Below are 17,989 nucleotides of genomic sequence, written 5' to 3'. Positions count from 1 at the left end.
GGGGCAACATTTGTGCCATCTGCCTTGCATCTGCCCCTAGACCTCCCAGTGTGCTGTGGGAACAACAGAAATCTGAAACTCGGAAAACAATTGCTGCCTAAAGGGCGTGAGGCCATTGCATAAACTGCTGAAATCCACGTGCAGCGCTGATGTCTTGTTTCTGCTTCCAGGTACTTCAATCAGGCATCCTTTTTGGTGGCTTTCCAGTTCCTGCACGTCACAACTGGTGCCCTTTAGGCTTTCAAAAACAGCGTTTCCCCTTTTCCTCCTTTTATGTGTTGTGCTCTTGCCACGTGAAGACAACAGCTGTGCTGTCCACGCAGCGTAGGACACTTCTCTGCAGAAAACCCACGTGGTGGGATTGCTGATACACTGGGGACAATGGCGTATCGTGCCTTGAGGATGGGATACCTAGTTTTTGCAGGTGGACTGAAACATGCAGCCTGGTTTTTTTTTCTGTCCTGTATTTCTGTATTTAGTCGTATTTTCCTTTTAAACTAACTATCCAGAGAGACCTCCAGAGTGCAGTGCAGAGGAGCTACTCTCATGGTGCCTGGTAAGAAGGCAGCCTTCAGCTGATTGAGTTCTAGTAGTGCTTTTGTATTAAAAGAGGGAGCAGGCCTTAAAAGAAAACTTGGCCTGTGCACCAACATAAAATACCCATGTGAGACACGCTTCAGCATTTTACAACTTCCAGGCAGTTTGCATCAAATTCTTCTTTGAATACATTCTCGTTAACTGCCTTATAGGGCCCTATGTTGAAACGTGCTGTAAAAATACTTCTGTAAACAACATACTTTATTTTTTGTTTTTTTTTTTTAGCTCTGAGTGCAAGCACAAGGGAAGGTCTGGATTGCTATCCTATTAATTCTGCTGTTCTCTGCTTCTCAAGGTATGTTGGAGGCTGCAGATTCGTTGGCTGGTAAATGCTGTTGGAGGACAATGGGGATCCAGGTGAAAGCAAAATATTCCTTCCAAAAATCAGGAGGCAGGAAATCCAGAGTCCACAGATATGTCAGGCAGCATGCTTATTTTTGCTGTTTTTAATCCCTTCGCTGCTGTCTTAAACTTGTGCTCTATTGACAGATGGCCAGAAGCCAGCAGCACAACTGCCCCATGTCCTGATTTGTGGTGAGGTGCTTATACCTGATGCAGTGCGTGGCTGGGCAAACTGCAGTGAGCAGCTGTGCATGGATGTCTCTGGAAGGAGCTGTAAGCCACTAGAAATATTCCATGGAACTCAAGAAATGAAGATGGTTCCATTAAAAAACAAACAAACAAAAACAAACAAACAAAAAAAAAAAAGTGAGAGGCACAGTATTCTCATTTATTCAGTACATTCTGATGTGCTAGCTGCTGTGTTACTATGGATGTGTATGATGGAAAGACTGCTAATGGGACAGAGCGGGTGTCTGTAGGGCTGGTTTATCACTGGTCTGTCAGTCTGTATTTAATTCTTGGACTCCTTGTCTTGCCTGGCTGCTGTCAGAAGGATTTTCAGAGGTGCTGTGCTGGAGGCAGCGAAGCAGAAGGCAGCAGTCAGGGTGCCCATGGACTACCAGGTGTCCATCTGCCTCCTGCTTGAGGTCGGAGGTGGGTTTGGTAGGACAAAGCCACTGCTCAAGGAGTGCTCTGAGCAGCTCTAGGGCAGGGGGCTGCTTGTGCAGTGATGGTGTCATAAAAATTCTGTGGGTCCCTTACTGTGTGCTGGCAACATAAGAAGTCTCATACAGCAGCTGGTTTAGATTGCAGTGGTCCTTGCAGGCAGCCATTCTTTGTTCTGCCCCTCTGTAGCCCCTTGCCTTTACTAAGAGGAGGCAGGTTACGCTCCAGTGTTGGCAGTGATATTTAGTAGCAGATTGGTATCTTTAGAGATGGAGAGGATAAATGGCGTCTCCTCCTCTTTTTCCCCCCGTAAAACATTTGGGGAGGGGGAGGGAACCAACAAAATAACAAACCTGACAGCTCTGTTATTCTAAGAACAGGAGTTTTCTTCTTTATAGACTTTTTCCATTCTCTTTTTGAAGTTGTACCTCTCCTGTTGTAAACAACGTGGTTATTTCTAGGTCTAAATAAGAAACGCTGTGTAATACTGTCATTCCTGTGAAATCTCATTTTCTGAAGCCTCTTAGACCCAGGGATGGCTCTCAGCAAACGTACCAGCCTCTCAGAAACCTTGAGCTGTGGGAGTGAGTTAGACTTCAGCTGGAATGGAGAAGTTGTAGGGATAATGCAAGACAAAATAGACCCTTTTCTGTAAAAACCACATAGAGAATCTGAAGTGTTCTGTAAAAGATTGGTGTTGCAGTCCTGGAAGGTCAGAAGGGAACAGATTGTGTCCATGGTTGTGCCATAATGCTGGGCTCAGCCCTGTGTGTTGGGATGGGGCATTGCTGGGAGGGTAAAGAGGGAGAGGGAAGGAAAAAACTTGGAAAAACACAAGTGTAACCTCCTGCTTAAGGGACTTTCTGTTAGGATTAGCAGATGTAAAGCAAACTTATCTGCTTATATCTGAAGTACGTGGTATAAGCTCAGGATCTTGAGTTAAGGAGAGGAAGAGAGCAAACGCCTACAACCAAATGCCCAATTCGAGATATCTTTCTCTTTTCAGTCTGATCTCTCTGCTGATGTTTTAAATGTTTCAAGTACCTTGTGGAAAAGGCTGGGAAATCAAGATTGTGCTCTACCCAACTCTTCGTTGGAATCCCTCTTTATAAGCTTGGAAAGCGAGGAAAAGAAATGCCTTGGTAGATAGGGGTGTAACTGCAAAGCAACTATTAAATTCTCACTGTTCTTGGCATTCGCTCATGGCTTTGTGCCAGTCCCCAGCCTCCCTCCTTTTCTCCTCCCAATGAAAAGCTTCATCTTTCCTAATGAAAGCTGAGTTGAGGAGCCCTGTGGTGGTGATTCCTGTCTTCAAGTGATGTCCTGGGATGAGAGCTCTTCATTTCTCTCCAAGACGCTACTAGACTCAAACTCATTAGCGCAAGTACCGTAACGAATTGGTGGGACTCTCATGGTTTGACACCAATTAGGAGAGCGTGGTCATGCAACACCGCCCTGCAGTTTGCTTTACCATGCAGCACCAACCTGAGGCATCCTTAATAGAAGTGAGGTACTTAGATTTTGTGTTTATTTTTTGCTTGTTGCATTGTTTACTTTAATGACAGCCTTGTGAATCCTATCAGGAGTCCTTCCCAGCTGTCAGCAGTGATGGAAGTGTAGAACATGCTCAACTCCTGGTTTTTGCATAGGGGAAAGGGAAAAGCAGGAGGATGGATGTCCATAGAAGTGCCCACCCCAATCCATTCGCACCTGGGAAAAGCAAGAAAAAGGATGGGTCCTTTTGGGCTAAGAACATTGGTGTCTAGGGAGAGCAACAGGGTAATTAATAACAATCAGAACCACAGAATGGTTGTGTTGGAAGGGACCTCACAGCCCCAGCCCACACAGTGCTGGCTGTCCCCAGCTCAGGCTGCCCGGGGCCCATCCATGACTGTGGGCACCTCCAGGGACGGTGCAGCACAGCTCTGGCAGCGGTGCCAGTGCCTCAGTGTCCTCTGAGTGAAGTCTTTCCTTGCAATATCAAACCCTCTGTTACTTTAAAGCCATTCCCCATGCCCTCTCGCTATCAGACCCTGTAAAAAATCAGTCTGCTCCTGTTTATAAGCTCCTTTTAAGCAGAGATGTTTTCTTTGCATCTATTTCATGTATAGCTTAGAATAGCATTGATGGAGCTTTCTTCTGCAGTTGATGTCATTCCTTTGGGAGCATTGCTCCAAGTATTGCGCTGTGGGGGGAAAATATGGTTATTCCAGGGTTATTCTAGAGCATTTTAATAAAGGAAAATGTACAGTATGGTGCAATGCAACATGTGTTCTATCAGGTTCTGAGGGTTTTGCCAGCAGGAATTTTTAGACCAAGCTCGTTATGGCTGATAGATGAAAACAAGCTGTCATTACTTAAAAATAAATGAGAAATGGCTGATTTGATAAAAACTCAATTTATTCAAAATGGGCTGAGATAAACACGCTTGAATTTATTCTTTATTTCTGCATTAGAATAATTGTTTGGAATTACACCAGTGAAATTTGGTTCGGATGAGATAAAAATTGGCCACCTGTCAAGGAATAAAGTATTTCGGGCTGCTCTGTGGTAGGCTTCACTTTTTTGAGTGTAACAAAAGATGGTAACCAAGGCAGTGACTTGGAAGTATATCAACTGTGCAACTTCTTTGTATAAAAGCTCGCTGTCAGGGCCCAGGTATGTTCATGTCTCTGTCCCACGTGCTTGTGTGTCACTGCACCATAGCATCTCCTCATTTGGATGGAGTCCTTTACGTGCATGTGTACACACAGCACTTCTGCTGCACTCCGTGTGATAAGGACGCATTGAGGGCCGCAGTTCTGGCACTGCACGAGCTCCTCTCCTTTGCTTGGAGGTCCACGTGCAAAAGTGGGAGTAGAAGTTGGTTTTAAGGGTGTGTTTCTGGCCGTCTGTGATTCAGCTGTGCGTGGAGACACTGCGGCTGAGGAAGCAACCAGAAAAGAGCCCTTTGCCCGCTGTGGGAACATGAATACTGTTCTGGGGTTTGTGCTGTGTGGTCTGTAATTATGGCACTCTAACTGCAAATTTCCTAAAAACTGTCATCTATTTAAATAGCATGCCAGCGAAGGTGAAGCAGGAGTACAGCTTCTAGAACAAAACCAGATTGCTAATTAATCTAAACCAGTGTATGTTACCGTTAACAAGTGGTGAATCAATCATGCTGTTGCCCTTTTGATGAAGCATGCTCCTGACTGCCGGCCTTATGGTGACAGCAAGGAGTGGCAGTACTGCCATGGAGCAGCTCCTGCTGTAACACAGTGGCTCTCCAAAGTTATCTGCTGCTTGTACGGAGCTCGGAGCGCTCTGCTCTCCCCTTTCATTAGTTTACATACGATTAATGATGCTTATTTTCTCTCCTTCCTTCTCTCCATCCTGATTATTTTGGTTTCATGCCTTGGCGAGCAATTTCCTTTGCAACTTAAGGAAGTTGAAAACGAGTTACTCAGGTATTCAGTGGTTCCCATAGCTGGCAGCGACTTGAAACCCGACTGAAGATGCAATAAAACACCACCACCACCCCCAGCAGCATCCCACTCAAAACCTAAACCACCGTTTCTGGTTTTCTCCTGCCAGGCATGGCTCCCATTGCGTTACCGAGCGATTCAGCAGCAGTGGAGAGAAACGGGTCTGGAAAGTAAACTCTGGTCTTCAGAGTGGAGCTGTTAGGTAAATACGCTGTGTTTTACATTCAGTGCTGTGATTTCATAAACATGGGTAGCAAGCTGCACCAGATGCACAAATCAGAGATTGCTGTTAATGCAAATGTCCTTCTATGGGCACTGAATGGGTCGGTGATGACATTTGCATACATATAGCGCTTAATCTGGAATCGGGGGGCAATTTCCTTTTTGCTCCGATCAATTTGCCAATGCGTGGTCTCTCCAGTTCGTCGTACAGCCTTTTATTTACAGCTATTCCCATTGCATACGGCGTCTCTTTCAGCAACCTTTCCCCGCGGCGCAGCCTATTATTTTAAGGAGGGTCGAAGCCACCCGCTGCCATGCGGACGAGAAAGCTGTGCTGCACAACGCTGCTGCTCCCTGCTGCTGCTGGAAGACGCTGTTTTCCTCCTCGTGTCACACAGCCTGTGTCCTCCACGGGCTCCTCGCTTCCCGGAGGGATCTGTCGTAAGGAAGAGTAGCAAAAAAAGAATTTTTCAGCTGGCAGTTAATGAAGAGCACGATGAGTGTCACAGTCAAGAGCAGAAAGAAAAAGAGGATGATGTAAGTCACCAGGTCGGGCTTGTTGATCTCGCCTTCTTTTAGCACCCTGGCTGTCGACATGTAGAAGGCGGAGGAGCTGACGGGTCGCTGCGTGCTGCCCAGGTAGGGAGTGTTGGTCTGAAGGATGAGGTGAGCTTCGGTGGCACTGGTTGAGTTTAGCAATTCACTATACATGTTCTTGCTTAAATTTCCTCCACGGTCGAAGTAAAGAACGAGAGCACACACAGTCACTGTTTGGCATAGGGAAGGAAGAATATTCCCGCTTGTAAAATCCTGACAGCGAGACACATTTTGCCTAAAAGTAAAACCAAATTACTCCCCAAGCCGTGCGAGGGGATTTGCTCTTAAATCTCCGTGGCTCATATTTACAGCATTCATCCACAAGACATAAATCACAACCGGCGCGGGTACCTCGGTGCCGCTCTCGCCTGCGGGCGCATGGAGTGCGCAGCCCTCGGACCTGGTCTGGGCTGTTGGAGCCCTCGATGCCGTCCAGGGGAGGGCACGGCGGCTCTCCGGGTGCTTTTCCCCACTGGAATGGAGCCTGGGTTAAACGGGATCCGCGGATAGAGGCGGTTGAAGCGTTGGCATCCCGCTGGGTTCGCTGTGTTCTCCCCCGGGATCCTGCCCGCTGCCGGAATCCCGGTGCATGAGTTGAGTTTCTTAATCCCGGTTATCAATGCTCTGTGTAGCTCCCGTTCCAAGGCTGGGCTTGCTGCTTTCCAAGCATTTCTTTTCGCTTTGAGGGAAGAAAAAAAAAAAAAAAAAGAAGAAAAGAAACAAAACACAACAAACCAAATGAAAAGGAAAAAAAAAATCTCTCCAACGTCCCTTTGTTTTTTTAAAAAAATAGAAACAGCAAAATTCTCCCTGTAAATCAGAGGGGAGAGAGGATCTTTGGAAACCTCCCCTCTGCCCTCACCTCAGCCGCGCTGCGGAGCGGGACTGGGCAGGATGGTGCCAAACGGGACTTTTCCTTCTGCCGGAGCTCCTCCGCAGCGTCACTCTGCCGGGAAGGGAGGGAGCGCGATGTGTCTGCCGGAGGCACCGTGCTGAGCGACGAGAGATCCTCCGAGCAACCCCAGTGTGAGCCCCAGGCTGCGGGGAGAGGTTTGGAGCTGGGGGAGGGCAGCAGAGAATGGGACGAAAAGAAGGCGACGGCATCAAAACCTTTGTTGTTTTTTTTTTTTTTTCCCCTTCTTTTTTTCCCCCCTCTCTCAAATCTCTATTGTTAAAATTGATCTCTTTAGCGCAGAAAATGCCTTTTCTTTTCTTTTTTTCTTTCTTTCACACGGGCCCCGGCACCCTCTCCAGCCTGACAATTAGCATGTTAATTTTTTTCATCAAACTGCCTTTACGCCGCTATTAGCTGCTGGCTGCTCGCCAGCCTGCGCTCACCCCGTCGCATCAGATAAGCGCGGTTAATGCTTCCTTTTAACTCGCCCTGATTTGGGGCAGCGGCGAGGAAGGGGTACAGAAGGGCAGGGGAGAGAGGAGTGCAGGGGAAATCGACGGCAGGAAGCACCCGACGCGTTCTCTCCATCCCCGGGGTACCCATCCAAGCAAACGTGAAAGCTGCTTATGTTGAACTATTGCAGCCGGCTGTCCAGGGAGGTTAAACATTTCAATTAGCATAATAAATGTTTCTGCTAGGAAAGAGGGAGAAATCCCCACGTCAGGCAGATTTAAATCAAAGGGAATGGAGGCTCTGCTAGGAGGCAATGCCCTTGTGCAGCCTGTTCCTATCTGCTGAGCTCCAGGTACCTGCTGAGCCCTTGTGCCCTCCTGGTGGCACGGCTGAAGGCTGCTGTCAGCTCACAGCTCCGTTCCCCATCCTGCTCCCATCACCAGAACAGCCCATACCTGCTCTTTGCCTCCTTGCTTTGGGTCAAGATGTGAATTTGCAGGGCGATGTTCCTCCAAGGTTTTGCTGGGTTTTCTTTTCTTTTTTTTTTCTTTCCCCCTTTTACAGCCAAAGGAGCAGACTTTTCCCCGTGCCCTGGTTTATTTCCCCATCTTTAACCCCAGAACTGGGCACCGTGGTGGCTCCTCCTGGGACCATTCCCCCTGTCCACAGCGCGGCCGTGGTTACCCATATTTACTCTGTATGGGTTCAAAGAGCAGCGCGGAGAGGCAGGCAGCCAGCACAGGGGCTGGAAAAATCAACAGAGCCATAAAAAAAGCTGGTGCAGCTCCTACCTGTCCTACCTATGGTGTCTCCTTGCAGCCAGAGCAGCACTGAGCAGTGCAGAACATGGATGGTTGGAGGTCTGCGTGTCTTCCCAGCACCCTGCCCTCTTCCTCCCTGAACTCTGGTTGGCCTTAACCAAACTTTGCATCCTTTGTTTGTTTACTTTATTGGTTTTATTAATCCAGTAGGAAAAGCAGAGAGGCAGCCAGGGGCTGAGTGCTGAAAATAGCAAGGATTGTCTTCGTGTTTCACGTCTTTCAGCCCAAAGCTCATTAAAATGGCTTCTCTGCCAACTCCTCAAAAATGCCACGATGGATGCACAGAAATGTTGCATTAGAGGAGCGCTCCTTTTAACCACTAGAGTTGTCCCCAAGGCTGAAGGGACAGCCTGAACCCCATCTATCCACTCCTGCTGGCATACAGGTTCCACATGGAACTGGAACATTTTCCCTTTTCCTCCTACAAAACGTTATCTCATGCTCTTTCAGGATTTGTTTTCTGCCATGGGGATACAATGGCTCAGTGCCATGGCTTCATGTTCATGGTTTTGGATTGAGAATCGTTGCTAATGGTCACGGTGTGAGCGCTGGAATAAATCCCTGGGTGTTTTACAGCTGCCCTGAGTGCACGCGGGCTGTGGGGTGGGAAAAGCTCCTCCTGCTTTTGCCTGTCTGTCTGATATACAAAGGGATGAGAAGCTCTGGGAGTAGTAAATCAGATGTGGTTTCGGCAGCTCCGTATCCAGGCTTCATCTCAAAAAAACCCTGAATTGCTATAAATAATACTTTAATTGCAAAAAGTAAGAGCTGATCCTTTCCCCTTGTTTTTCTTAGTTTGGAAGCTCATTTAAAGTCCTCTGTTCCTTGAAATTTTTACACGCTAATTTACTTTGTAGCTTTGTTGTTATTTTTTCTTGTTTCCTTTTACTTTTCTTGAAGGTTTTCAGCATTTAATGACTTGTTTGGGTGAGATTGTAACATGTGCTGGAAACGGTGCTGCAAGGACACACGTGGAGCCTCCAGCAGTGACTGAGTTAGCTGTGTAATGAACCTCTCAGTGCTGTGGCTTCCTGGCTCCCCTGGGATCTGGGTCAGTGTAACTATGGGGGTGAATCCTGAAAGGTCTTTGTTCTTCTGAGCACCATTTAGGTGTTGCTTCCAACCCAAGCCATCTTATGATTCTGTAGTGACTCGGTGGTTGTTCTGGCCACACCATGGTCCACTTTTGCCATAGCACAGCCAATGCTGCCACAAATCGCTTGCAATTCAGTGCTTGGCCCTATCAGCTAACACTCTCCTGGTGACTCGGACCATGCTGTTAGCTTTAACAACCATCAGCCAAGCTGCAAACAAGCAAGATGCAAAACACAAAGAGTGACCAGTGCTTGGGGTTTGGTTGTGCAGTGGACTGCTGGAGCCTTTCCCTATTTCCAGCCTGGTAAATAATGCATGATCTGTCTCTTACATGCTTACTCAACCCCTACCACGATAAAAATCAACCGAGGGAAATGAGAGTGGAAAGGAGCATTATCTTTCCCAGTAATGCAACCATTTACAATCTGTTACGATCCTTCTGCTGAGGAGTAAGCGGTGGTGGAGGAGTTTGTTTCTATTAGCAGACCAGAAACCATAAATCAAGGGCTGTAGTTTTCCAATGTCACGTACAAGCAGCCTTAAAGCCCTTTAAAAAAAAAAAAAAGAGAGAGAGAGAAAATGGAAATAACTTCTGTATCTATCTATCTATCTGTATATATTTTTAATTGCTCTGGGGTAATCTAGGCACACTTATTTTGTGTGCCTAAGTATCAAATACCAATGACTGTATTTTCCAATGTAGGATCTTAAAGCTAAGCAACAGACACCTAAAGAGAGGGTGCTGCCTTTGGTGCTTAAAAGCAGATCAGAATGCCTGAGAAAATTGGCCCAAGTGCAAACAAGTGTGGAAAATCTTTTATTTCTTAAGAGCGTGTTTGTCATATTTAAAACTGAGCTCTAACGTGGCATTTCTTGAGGTCTGTTCTCACCAGCTGAAACAGAAGCATCTAAAAAGCATCCAGAAAGGTCTGCGGATCCAATGGAAATGGGAGCTTCTGTGCATTTCCTCAATGCTCTGCCTAAATCTTCTACTCTCCAGTGGTGAGGAGCCTCTTGGTTGGCCACAGCACCATTCCAAGGAGGGAAGAATCACCCTGCCCTTCTGCCAGCCTGCTCAGCTGTGGCTGCTGTGTTGGGAGTTTTGGTCAGGTAGGACTGTTTTGGGAAAGGGGTGAACCCTCAGCCAGGAATCTTTCCCTGGCATCCCCCTGCTCTCCCCTATATTCATGTGGAATGAGAGGAGAATCATTAAGGGAAGCTTTGCAGATCATCGTGGGGTGTCTGACTGGTGGAGCTGTCTGTACTTTTATTGTTTCTTGTTTCTCGTACAACATCCTAGTGTTGGAAACTGCTCCTCCTGTTCTGCGTGGTCAGTCAGTGTCTGCTTCTCTCAGTGAATTACAGCTGGGGCAGGTGAGGTTTCTCTTTCTTCTCTGATTATTGATTTTTGCTTTGCATTTTAAGTTATTTCTTGTGACCCCAAGTAGTCTGGAAGAACCAATAAACCTGGGTGACCCCCAGACCTGCGTGTCTGTTCTGTACAGAAGGGAGGCACACAGACCAAGCCTGCTATTGCTCTGCCCACACTCAGTGCAAGTGGCCTATTCTGCAACCCACTTGTTTGTTTGAGAAGTGGCCTTGATGCTACTTCCTGACACTGCAAAGGTCCCGAGCATTCGATACAGAGGGTGGCAAGGTGCTCCAATGCAGTAAAATAAGAGCAAAGAACCAGGCTAAAATAGGGTGAAAATTTTCCCCCAACCTTGTAGCAATTGATCCGAAATCTCCATCTCCAATGGTGTTGGTGATCTTCTGCAAGTTCGAGAACCATAAACTCTAACAAGTTTGAGCTGCGAGCCCATTGCTCTAACACAGCATCTTTGCCCCAGATAGGAAGTCCTCTCCTCCAGGCACCATCAGGGCTTGCTGTGTGCATGCCTCCCTGCTTGTGTAATTGAGCAAATACAAAGCATAGGTATTGCACAGGGTCAGCTGTTGATTATTGCTCCTGGTGTGAGCTAAGGCTGCTTACAGCATCAGCTCAGCAATATTGTTCACACAGACGGTGCTAACTCCTGGGCCCTTGGGTATCTTTTGGTGGTAGGAATCAGATAAAGTGGAAGAGCAGCACATCACCCTTCTCAGGGCAGGCATAAATTTCAGAGGCTAAGCTAAACTGTATTTTGGGAAGTGCCAGGCTGTGTTGCTGGCGACTGCTGGAAGGTGCACTTCCACCTACGACCCCAAAAAATTAAGGGAAAACCAATCGTGGTGTTCCTCAGCAAGCTGGGGAGGAGCTCTGATGTTTAATTGTGTGCTGCTTGGTAAAGAGGAACAGCTTTATAGTTTCTGATTTATCATTAATAGCAGTCTGACTCAACAGATCACACTGCCAGTTCTGTTCAGTTTAGAGGTCTTCTCAGTGCTAAAATAGAACCTATGGCAGCACACAGAGAGCATCCCTGGGGATGCAATGGGAGCAAATGGGCAGGGATGGGGCTGCCCCATCTGCTCTCACCTCGTTTGCTTTTTTGCTTTTAATGTATGTTTGCCCAAAAAGGAAGAAAAAGATTGATGGTCCTCTATGCCAGGTTTCTGTGTCTGGTTATTCCTTCATCTGTGGTAGAATCCTGGAGAAGGACGGGACGTCAGCTCTCTGTGTTTAGGTTCCATTTAATTTTACTAGGAAAAGCAAAGCTCAGCCAGCAGCATCTGCTGGAAGGGAAACCAACTGAGCCCTTTTTGGTTTACCTGTGAGCATGGCTGAGTTCTGTAGATACCAGCTTTTCACCTCTTCATTCTCTCTGGTGACCCTTTGGCTCTCTGTCTCTCATTGCCTGATGCAATTATCATTAATCGAGGCAAGGTTCCTGCCCAAAGCTGAGCAGCTCTGGCAGAGCAGCAGCAATGGAGCAGTGCTCCACAGAGGGAGGAGGCTCCTCTGCAAAGCACCAGCTGTGGTTGGAAAAGCTCATTGAATTCACTGGGAAAGAAAATCTATCAGCCCGTGACAAGGATTATTTTAATAACCTAAAATCTTATTGCTTCTGGAACATCTGCTCTTTGGTGGAGCAAACAAATAGGTTTTAATTTCATTGCCTTAACTTCATGGAAATAAATTTGAGAAGCGCAATAACCGATTATTAGTTGGGATAACAGCATTATCTTTTTCACATTGGTCACAAAAGGAAAACTGCAGGAAATACGAAGCTCATAGAAATACCTTCAACCTCAGACCCTTGAAATATCCGCATCTTAATACACCACAACTGGGAAAAGAGAACTTCACCTGACCTTGAAGTTTGCAGAGGAAAGCAGTCACCGAGTTGTTCCTTTGGAGGTGATGGGTAAGGTGGTGTTACTCAGTGACATTCCCTGTCTGTAGAGAGGCTAATGTATTCCCGTTGCATTTAATTAGTTTTGAACCTATGTACGTGAGAAATGCAGCGCAGTGCTGTTATTAAAATTCATGCTTTATAATAATTAGCACAGTTTGTTCAGTCCCTGAGAACTGCCAGCAAAAGGACTATTAACTCTGGTTAATGGTGGAAATGTCTCACCCGAGCTATCGTTTAACCCTTTGCTGCAGAAAAGTTGTGGTTATTCTCAAAGGCTACATCAGGCCAGCCATTAATTACCAAAACTCATTAATTGTAGAAGATTGGCTGCTATTAAATCTCTTTAATTGAACTTTTGCGATGATCAGTAGGGAAATGGTGACAAATACAGGCAGAACTGTCCCTTTTAAATTGCTGGTGTTTTATCTCTCATCGAATCCCTATCTGAAATAGGGGAAAATGACCAATAAGGTTCAGAAACTCTTTCTTCAGAAGATCAAAGTCATAAAACTCTGTTAATTCCCTTTGAGACAGAAATAGGAATTACAGTTAAGAGACTTCACCCCGTGACTTTTTCTTTCACGTTAAAACTCCCTAATTGTTCCCCAAATGCATCTCCCATTATATTCCACTGTAAACTAATTTGCTGAGCCATCAGGAACCCGAGAAAAATCTCTTAGTTAAAAACTGCCTCTTGCAAGAGCAGATGAAAAGCACAAATTCTGAAGAACCACAGTGATGCCTATTCCTCGTTCCCAGCAAACATGCCTTTGGTCTTATTTTTGGTAAACCTCGGCCTTGTCTTACAGTTCAGGACTCACAGTTGAGTGTTTACATTTCTTGAAGGCAATTTTACCTGGATTTTTTAAATCACTTTGGTGCCAGGTTCTTCCTAGAGCAACTCTCATTGCTTTGCTTTGTCTCACAGTGCTGGGTGGCTGCAATGTCACCAGTCTATGTGGCACCACTCCTGCAGGTAAGCACCTTCTCTGACAAAGTTCCCCTAGAAGCAGTTTTGCCTTTGTTTTTTTTTAAGAAAAAATTTGCATGGTGCAAACATTGCATCCATATTCTTAATGGCTATTTAGAAAGGGAAGTGTTTGGGTGTGCTGGAAAATAGCCCTGGGCACCTATTTGCCACGTGTAGTTGTGAACGTGAAGATCTGAGAAAAATCACCATCTGGTGTCTCCAGACTCAGATCCTCAGAAAATGCACAGAATACTGAAACGAAGGGAATTCGGGCATTTCTTTTGATGATTTGTTCAACTCTTTGTGTCTCTCCCAGAGGTGCGTGGAGGAAGGATGCACAAAAGAGCGGGGAGGGCTGTGTGCTGTCTGCACGTGTTCTGCAGATGATAGTAGGGAAGGTCAGCAGGAAGAAAGGATAGCCTTTGAAAAAGTATTCTGCCCTCCAATTTTAAGATACGTTTGAGCTCTTACTTTGTAAAAGAGGAACTGGTGACCTGGTGGCTTAATAGTATTGCCTATTCAAAGGCAATCGGTTCTTGGAATAATTTTGAGGCATTTGGAGCCATTTTCCGTATTTTTCCTTCATCTTTTTGTAGTAAAATTTCAGATTTGATCTTTTATTTCCCACATTGGCCACAAGAGAGGATTCGCTTTGCTGTGCCAGGGTACAAATCATTTTCATGTTAGAAAACCAAAAGCCATTAGCTGTGCTTTTACTTGGTGCAGAAGACAGAAGCATTAGTACTGTAACACAGCATGTTTTCTGCTGAGTGCATGGTGTGATGGCTGGAAATCCTGAAATTTGGTGCTAAAGAGCACCTCATCCCACATCTCGGAGGGTATTTGTACTGAGATCTCAGCAACTCCCAGTGGGCAACTGCCAGCATTTCAGCTTTTATTTTGGTCACTGGATTGAATAGACCCTGAGAAACACTGGGGGGAAAAAAAACCAAAAAAACAGTCCTAAGCCTAGAAGAAGCTGCAGATGCTTCAAGCTGGGATGGGAAATTAATAGAATTGTTATTCATTTCAATGGTGGCTCTTTAAATGTGGGGCAACTCACTGATTCTGTGCCTGCTCCGTGATCATTTTCCTTCTTGTTAGTGGTATTTCCTGCCAAAATTAATCAGTCACTCCTTGATGCTGGGCCAATTCCCTGAGTTACACGTAGTCAGTCAGGTGGCGATCCAAATGCTTGCCCACTTCTCCATTGTTTTCTTTCTCTCTGACTCTGTCAGAAGCATAAGACACATCCATGGATCATGGGAGAGAGAAGCAGGTTTGTTCTCCTTTATCTCTGTGCTGGGGAAAAAAAAAGCCTCTCAACTCTATAATCATCTTTCTATAAAATAAATTACTTTATCTGTCTTAATACTGTCACTCTTCAGTCCTCCAGTGATCTACTTCTTCCATCTGTGTGCATAACTGAAATCTTCTCTCCACCTACTCTATGTACTTCCAAGTGTCAAAATCCAGCCTCAATCATTGCTGTCATCAGTCTCTTGTTCCTGATGGGATAGCAGGTGAAACGTCACTGTTCCTCAGATCTCCTTGGGTAATTTCTGTGCTCGATTTGCAGAGTTGAGGTAAACTATCAGAAATATGACCTAAAATAGTGTTTTGTTTTGTTTTATTTTGTCAGTTGAAGTTTTCCACTTTCTGCTCCTGAAGCAAGTCGGCATTTCTGTTGCTTTCTGGGTCTTGTTTCCATCATGACTCTTGCTGCATAATTTCAAGAGATAACCACATTACCTAAATCCTATGAAAGTTGACTTACTGCTTCGTATTGAGTAATTCTGCATGACTCACACTTTGTTCTCTGATACAATTTTTACGCTTGTTTGCAGAATACTGTTGAGACAATTGAGCTTACTTACCAAAATCACCATCTTTTGTAACGAGACAGTACAATCACTTTCCTCTTTCACAAAGCCATTCCAAGAACAATGGGCCGACCCATAAATAACAACCATTTGTTTTTGCTTAGAATATGGATTCTACTTTGCTAAATGAAATAACAGCAGGGAAAAGAAAGAAACCTTCTTAGTAGCCTCGCATCTTCCCAGATAAATGTGGCAACGCGCCTCTCCTGCTGAGCTGTGACCTACTTTGCTCACAAAATGCTCTCGCTACCTTCCCCCAAATACCAGGCTGTTGAAGCCCCAGGAATTCTTCACCTCGGGTGTGAAACCGTGAAGTGTCACTCAGCACCAAAGGATCCTCAATGGTTTCCCTGTCTGGCGGCACAGCGCTGCTTATCGCATCCCCTGTGAATGCCTCTCTTCTCATCACGTTGCTGTTGGGATCAATTTCTATCTCTGCTCCAGCATACGCCCCGTGAGTTTGGAGCTGGGTGAATTTTGCCATCTTGTGAGAGGTTTGGGTACTTTTTTTTTTTTTTTTTGATTGGGTTTATTTTTGGGTTAGCTCCATTTCAAATGTTTTGCTCTGCCGTAATCCTTTTTTTTTTCTATTTTTGTTTTTTTTATTTCTTCATATTTTTTTATGGCTGAAAAGGAATCCTTTTCCTCTAGCTAATATATTATGTGCATCAGAACTTGGTAATGTGCCTGTTCAAGGAGAAACAGGAGTTGAGATCGAGCATCATCAGCTGTGGGAATGACCTACACCATATGGGACATGAGACAGTTACCCAGTCTGCGTTACATAAGGAATAAAATCGTGTTGCTTTGCTGAAGCATGGAAGGAAAGAGAACTAGAATGTGATGACAAATGGCTGCTCCTGAGGATAAAGGTCCTTAGATGTACTACCATAGTTTTTTTTGGCTTTATAACTAATGTATATGATCTACTTGTTAAATTCAAGCTCGTTGCATTGCAAAGGCAGCATCTCTTGGCTTGGTACTTGTCTTAGTTAAGTAGCACAGCACTTAAATATAGAAGCTGAGTTTGTCCATCAGGTTTTGCATTTATGACTCACAACTGATCACAGCACGTAGACGTTACCACCCACTGGGCGATGCTCAGGTTCATTATTTGGGGCAGATTAGTAGATTCTAATGCCACAAAGCATCATTACAGTCAAAAGGTAAAAAAAAAAAAGCTTTTGTTAGGTGGAAAAATTGATCCTGATTGTTTAGCAAAAAAAGCAGTCTGGGAGATGATGCTGTATAATATACGTATGCCCTTACGGGAGATGCGCTGCACCCTGGAGAGCCGCCTGCAAGAGCTGGTTGCCCCAGCCTGTTGCTATCCCAAAACAAACCTTTAAATGCTGGGGAATTAGCAACAAGCTAGAAGGAAAATGGCTGATTCCTTAGGTCTTGCTTTCTTTTAGCTACAACTGGGTACCTTTCAGGATGACACACTTGCATTGAACAACTCCTGATGTCATGCAAAAGGCTGGATGTCATCACCTGTGAATTTGGGAGGTTGGATCACAACTCCTTCCCTCTGCCAGGGGAAGTCTTTGAACCATCTCATCTTATGCCTGGCATTTGCTGATATCATGTAATGGGGTACATACTGTATCCACTCTACATTTCTGACTTAATTCTTTATCAGCACTGACTCTCTTATTCCCAGAGGGGAGCTGAGCAGAGCTGTGTGGAGCCCCATTCCCTCTGCATGGGGATTTCCAGTGCCTGCCTTGCCACGAGGGAAACGCTAGTGGTGTCAAACCTAATGCGTTAACAAGCCAGCTTGCATGCATGGTGATTGAAGGACCCCAGTGTAATTGCCAAGCTGCCTCTGGGAGCTGATCCCATGTGTAATTTCCTTCCTAAAATTGGAACTTCAAGATGCATTGAATGGCCTTATTGCACGTTTTTTCTGCTTGATATTTGGATACCAGTTTCATAGAATCATCTTTACACGTGTATGACTTTGTAATGAAAGAAAGGGCAAACAGGAGTGGCAGACTTAAGGTCAGGTTATTTTTAGATGTTTTATAAACAATATAGCCCCCCCAAAAAAGTCCAGAAGTATCCTGTTACAATAAGGTACAGCTTTCCACGCTGTACACGATCTGAAGTCCCCCTTTGTAATAATTCTCAAGCTCTTTACCTAGCACTTATGATTTCATTTTGCTTTATGCTTTGCTTGTGATATCATTTTGCTTGCATTTGCAAAACTCATCCTTGCATGTAGAAGGAAGCTGCCTGCACGCTGTCTTCTAGGAATAAAAGCTCTAATCTGCTGCACTGGGTTTAATAAATATTATTTTATCACTCATTGTTTGGAATATTCTCCCGGTGAACCTCAGCAGCTGCTCTTTGTGAAAATGGTGTCTGATTCAAGAGTAGGGGTTTGCTTCCACATTCTGGGTAAGAACTGCAGCCCAGGTAACCCCATACTGCTGCCTACTTCTTCCTATTACCACACTTTGGTATTGTGAGAGCTTTGCATTAAGGAAAGAAGAGGTACATAACTTAGAAATGCTCTCTGCACTTGCATGAGCTTTAGAGCCTTCCATGGCAGCAGGGCCAGGAGGTGATGCCCTCTGCTGCTCTGGGGCCCACAGGGCTCAGCAAGGATTCTGGCACTGGGCTGCAGCCCCGACCCTAGAAGTGCCACTGGAGTTGCATTGTCACTGCTGAGTGACA

At 45.4% G+C, this 17,989-nt stretch overlaps 1 protein-coding gene and 1 long non-coding RNA gene across 4 annotated transcripts; one reads left to right on the top strand and one right to left on the bottom strand.

Annotated features, from left to right (window-relative positions):
• Positions 1 to 4,022: 4,022 nt before the first annotated feature.
• Positions 4,023 to 8,121, bottom strand: SMIM32 (small integral membrane protein 32). Of its 3 annotated transcripts, none has more exons than XM_042826325.1 (4): positions 8,031 to 8,121; positions 6,754 to 6,949; positions 6,243 to 6,570; positions 4,023 to 6,061 (listed from the first exon to the last, which is right to left on the bottom strand). In XM_042826325.1, exon 4 carries the CDS (start codon positions 6,003 to 6,005, stop codon positions 5,685 to 5,687), a length of 321 nt encoding a protein of 106 aa, XP_042682259.1. In that variant the 5' UTR covers positions 6,006 to 6,061; positions 6,243 to 6,570; positions 6,754 to 6,949; positions 8,031 to 8,121; the 3' UTR covers positions 4,023 to 5,684. The 3 variants fall into 3 exon arrangements, with proteins under 3 accessions (XP_042682259.1, XP_042682258.1, XP_042682260.1); XM_042826324.1 differs by lacking the exon at positions 8,031 to 8,121 and adding an exon at positions 7,695 to 7,986; XM_042826326.1 differs by lacking the exons at positions 6,754 to 6,949; positions 8,031 to 8,121 and having other exon boundaries at positions 6,243 to 6,630.
• Positions 6,851 to 17,435, top strand: LOC122164358. Its single transcript, XR_006170211.1, has 6 exons — positions 6,851 to 10,265; positions 10,456 to 10,529; positions 12,305 to 12,463; positions 15,575 to 15,761; positions 15,942 to 16,179; positions 16,723 to 17,435. It is a non-coding gene; the product is annotated as an uncharacterized LOC122164358 (long non-coding RNA).
• Positions 17,436 to 17,989: the final 554 nt, after the last annotated feature.

This window comes from Centrocercus urophasianus, unplaced genomic scaffold (assembly GCF_019232065.1).
Source record: "Centrocercus urophasianus isolate 14NV4802_14NV808 unplaced genomic scaffold, USGS_Curo_1.0 seq_26, whole genome shotgun sequence".
NCBI classification, from domain to species: Eukaryota; Metazoa; Chordata; class Aves; order Galliformes; family Phasianidae; genus Centrocercus; species Centrocercus urophasianus.
Note: the sequence above shows the minus strand (reverse complement) of the source record. Positions and strands in the feature narration are given on the sequence as shown.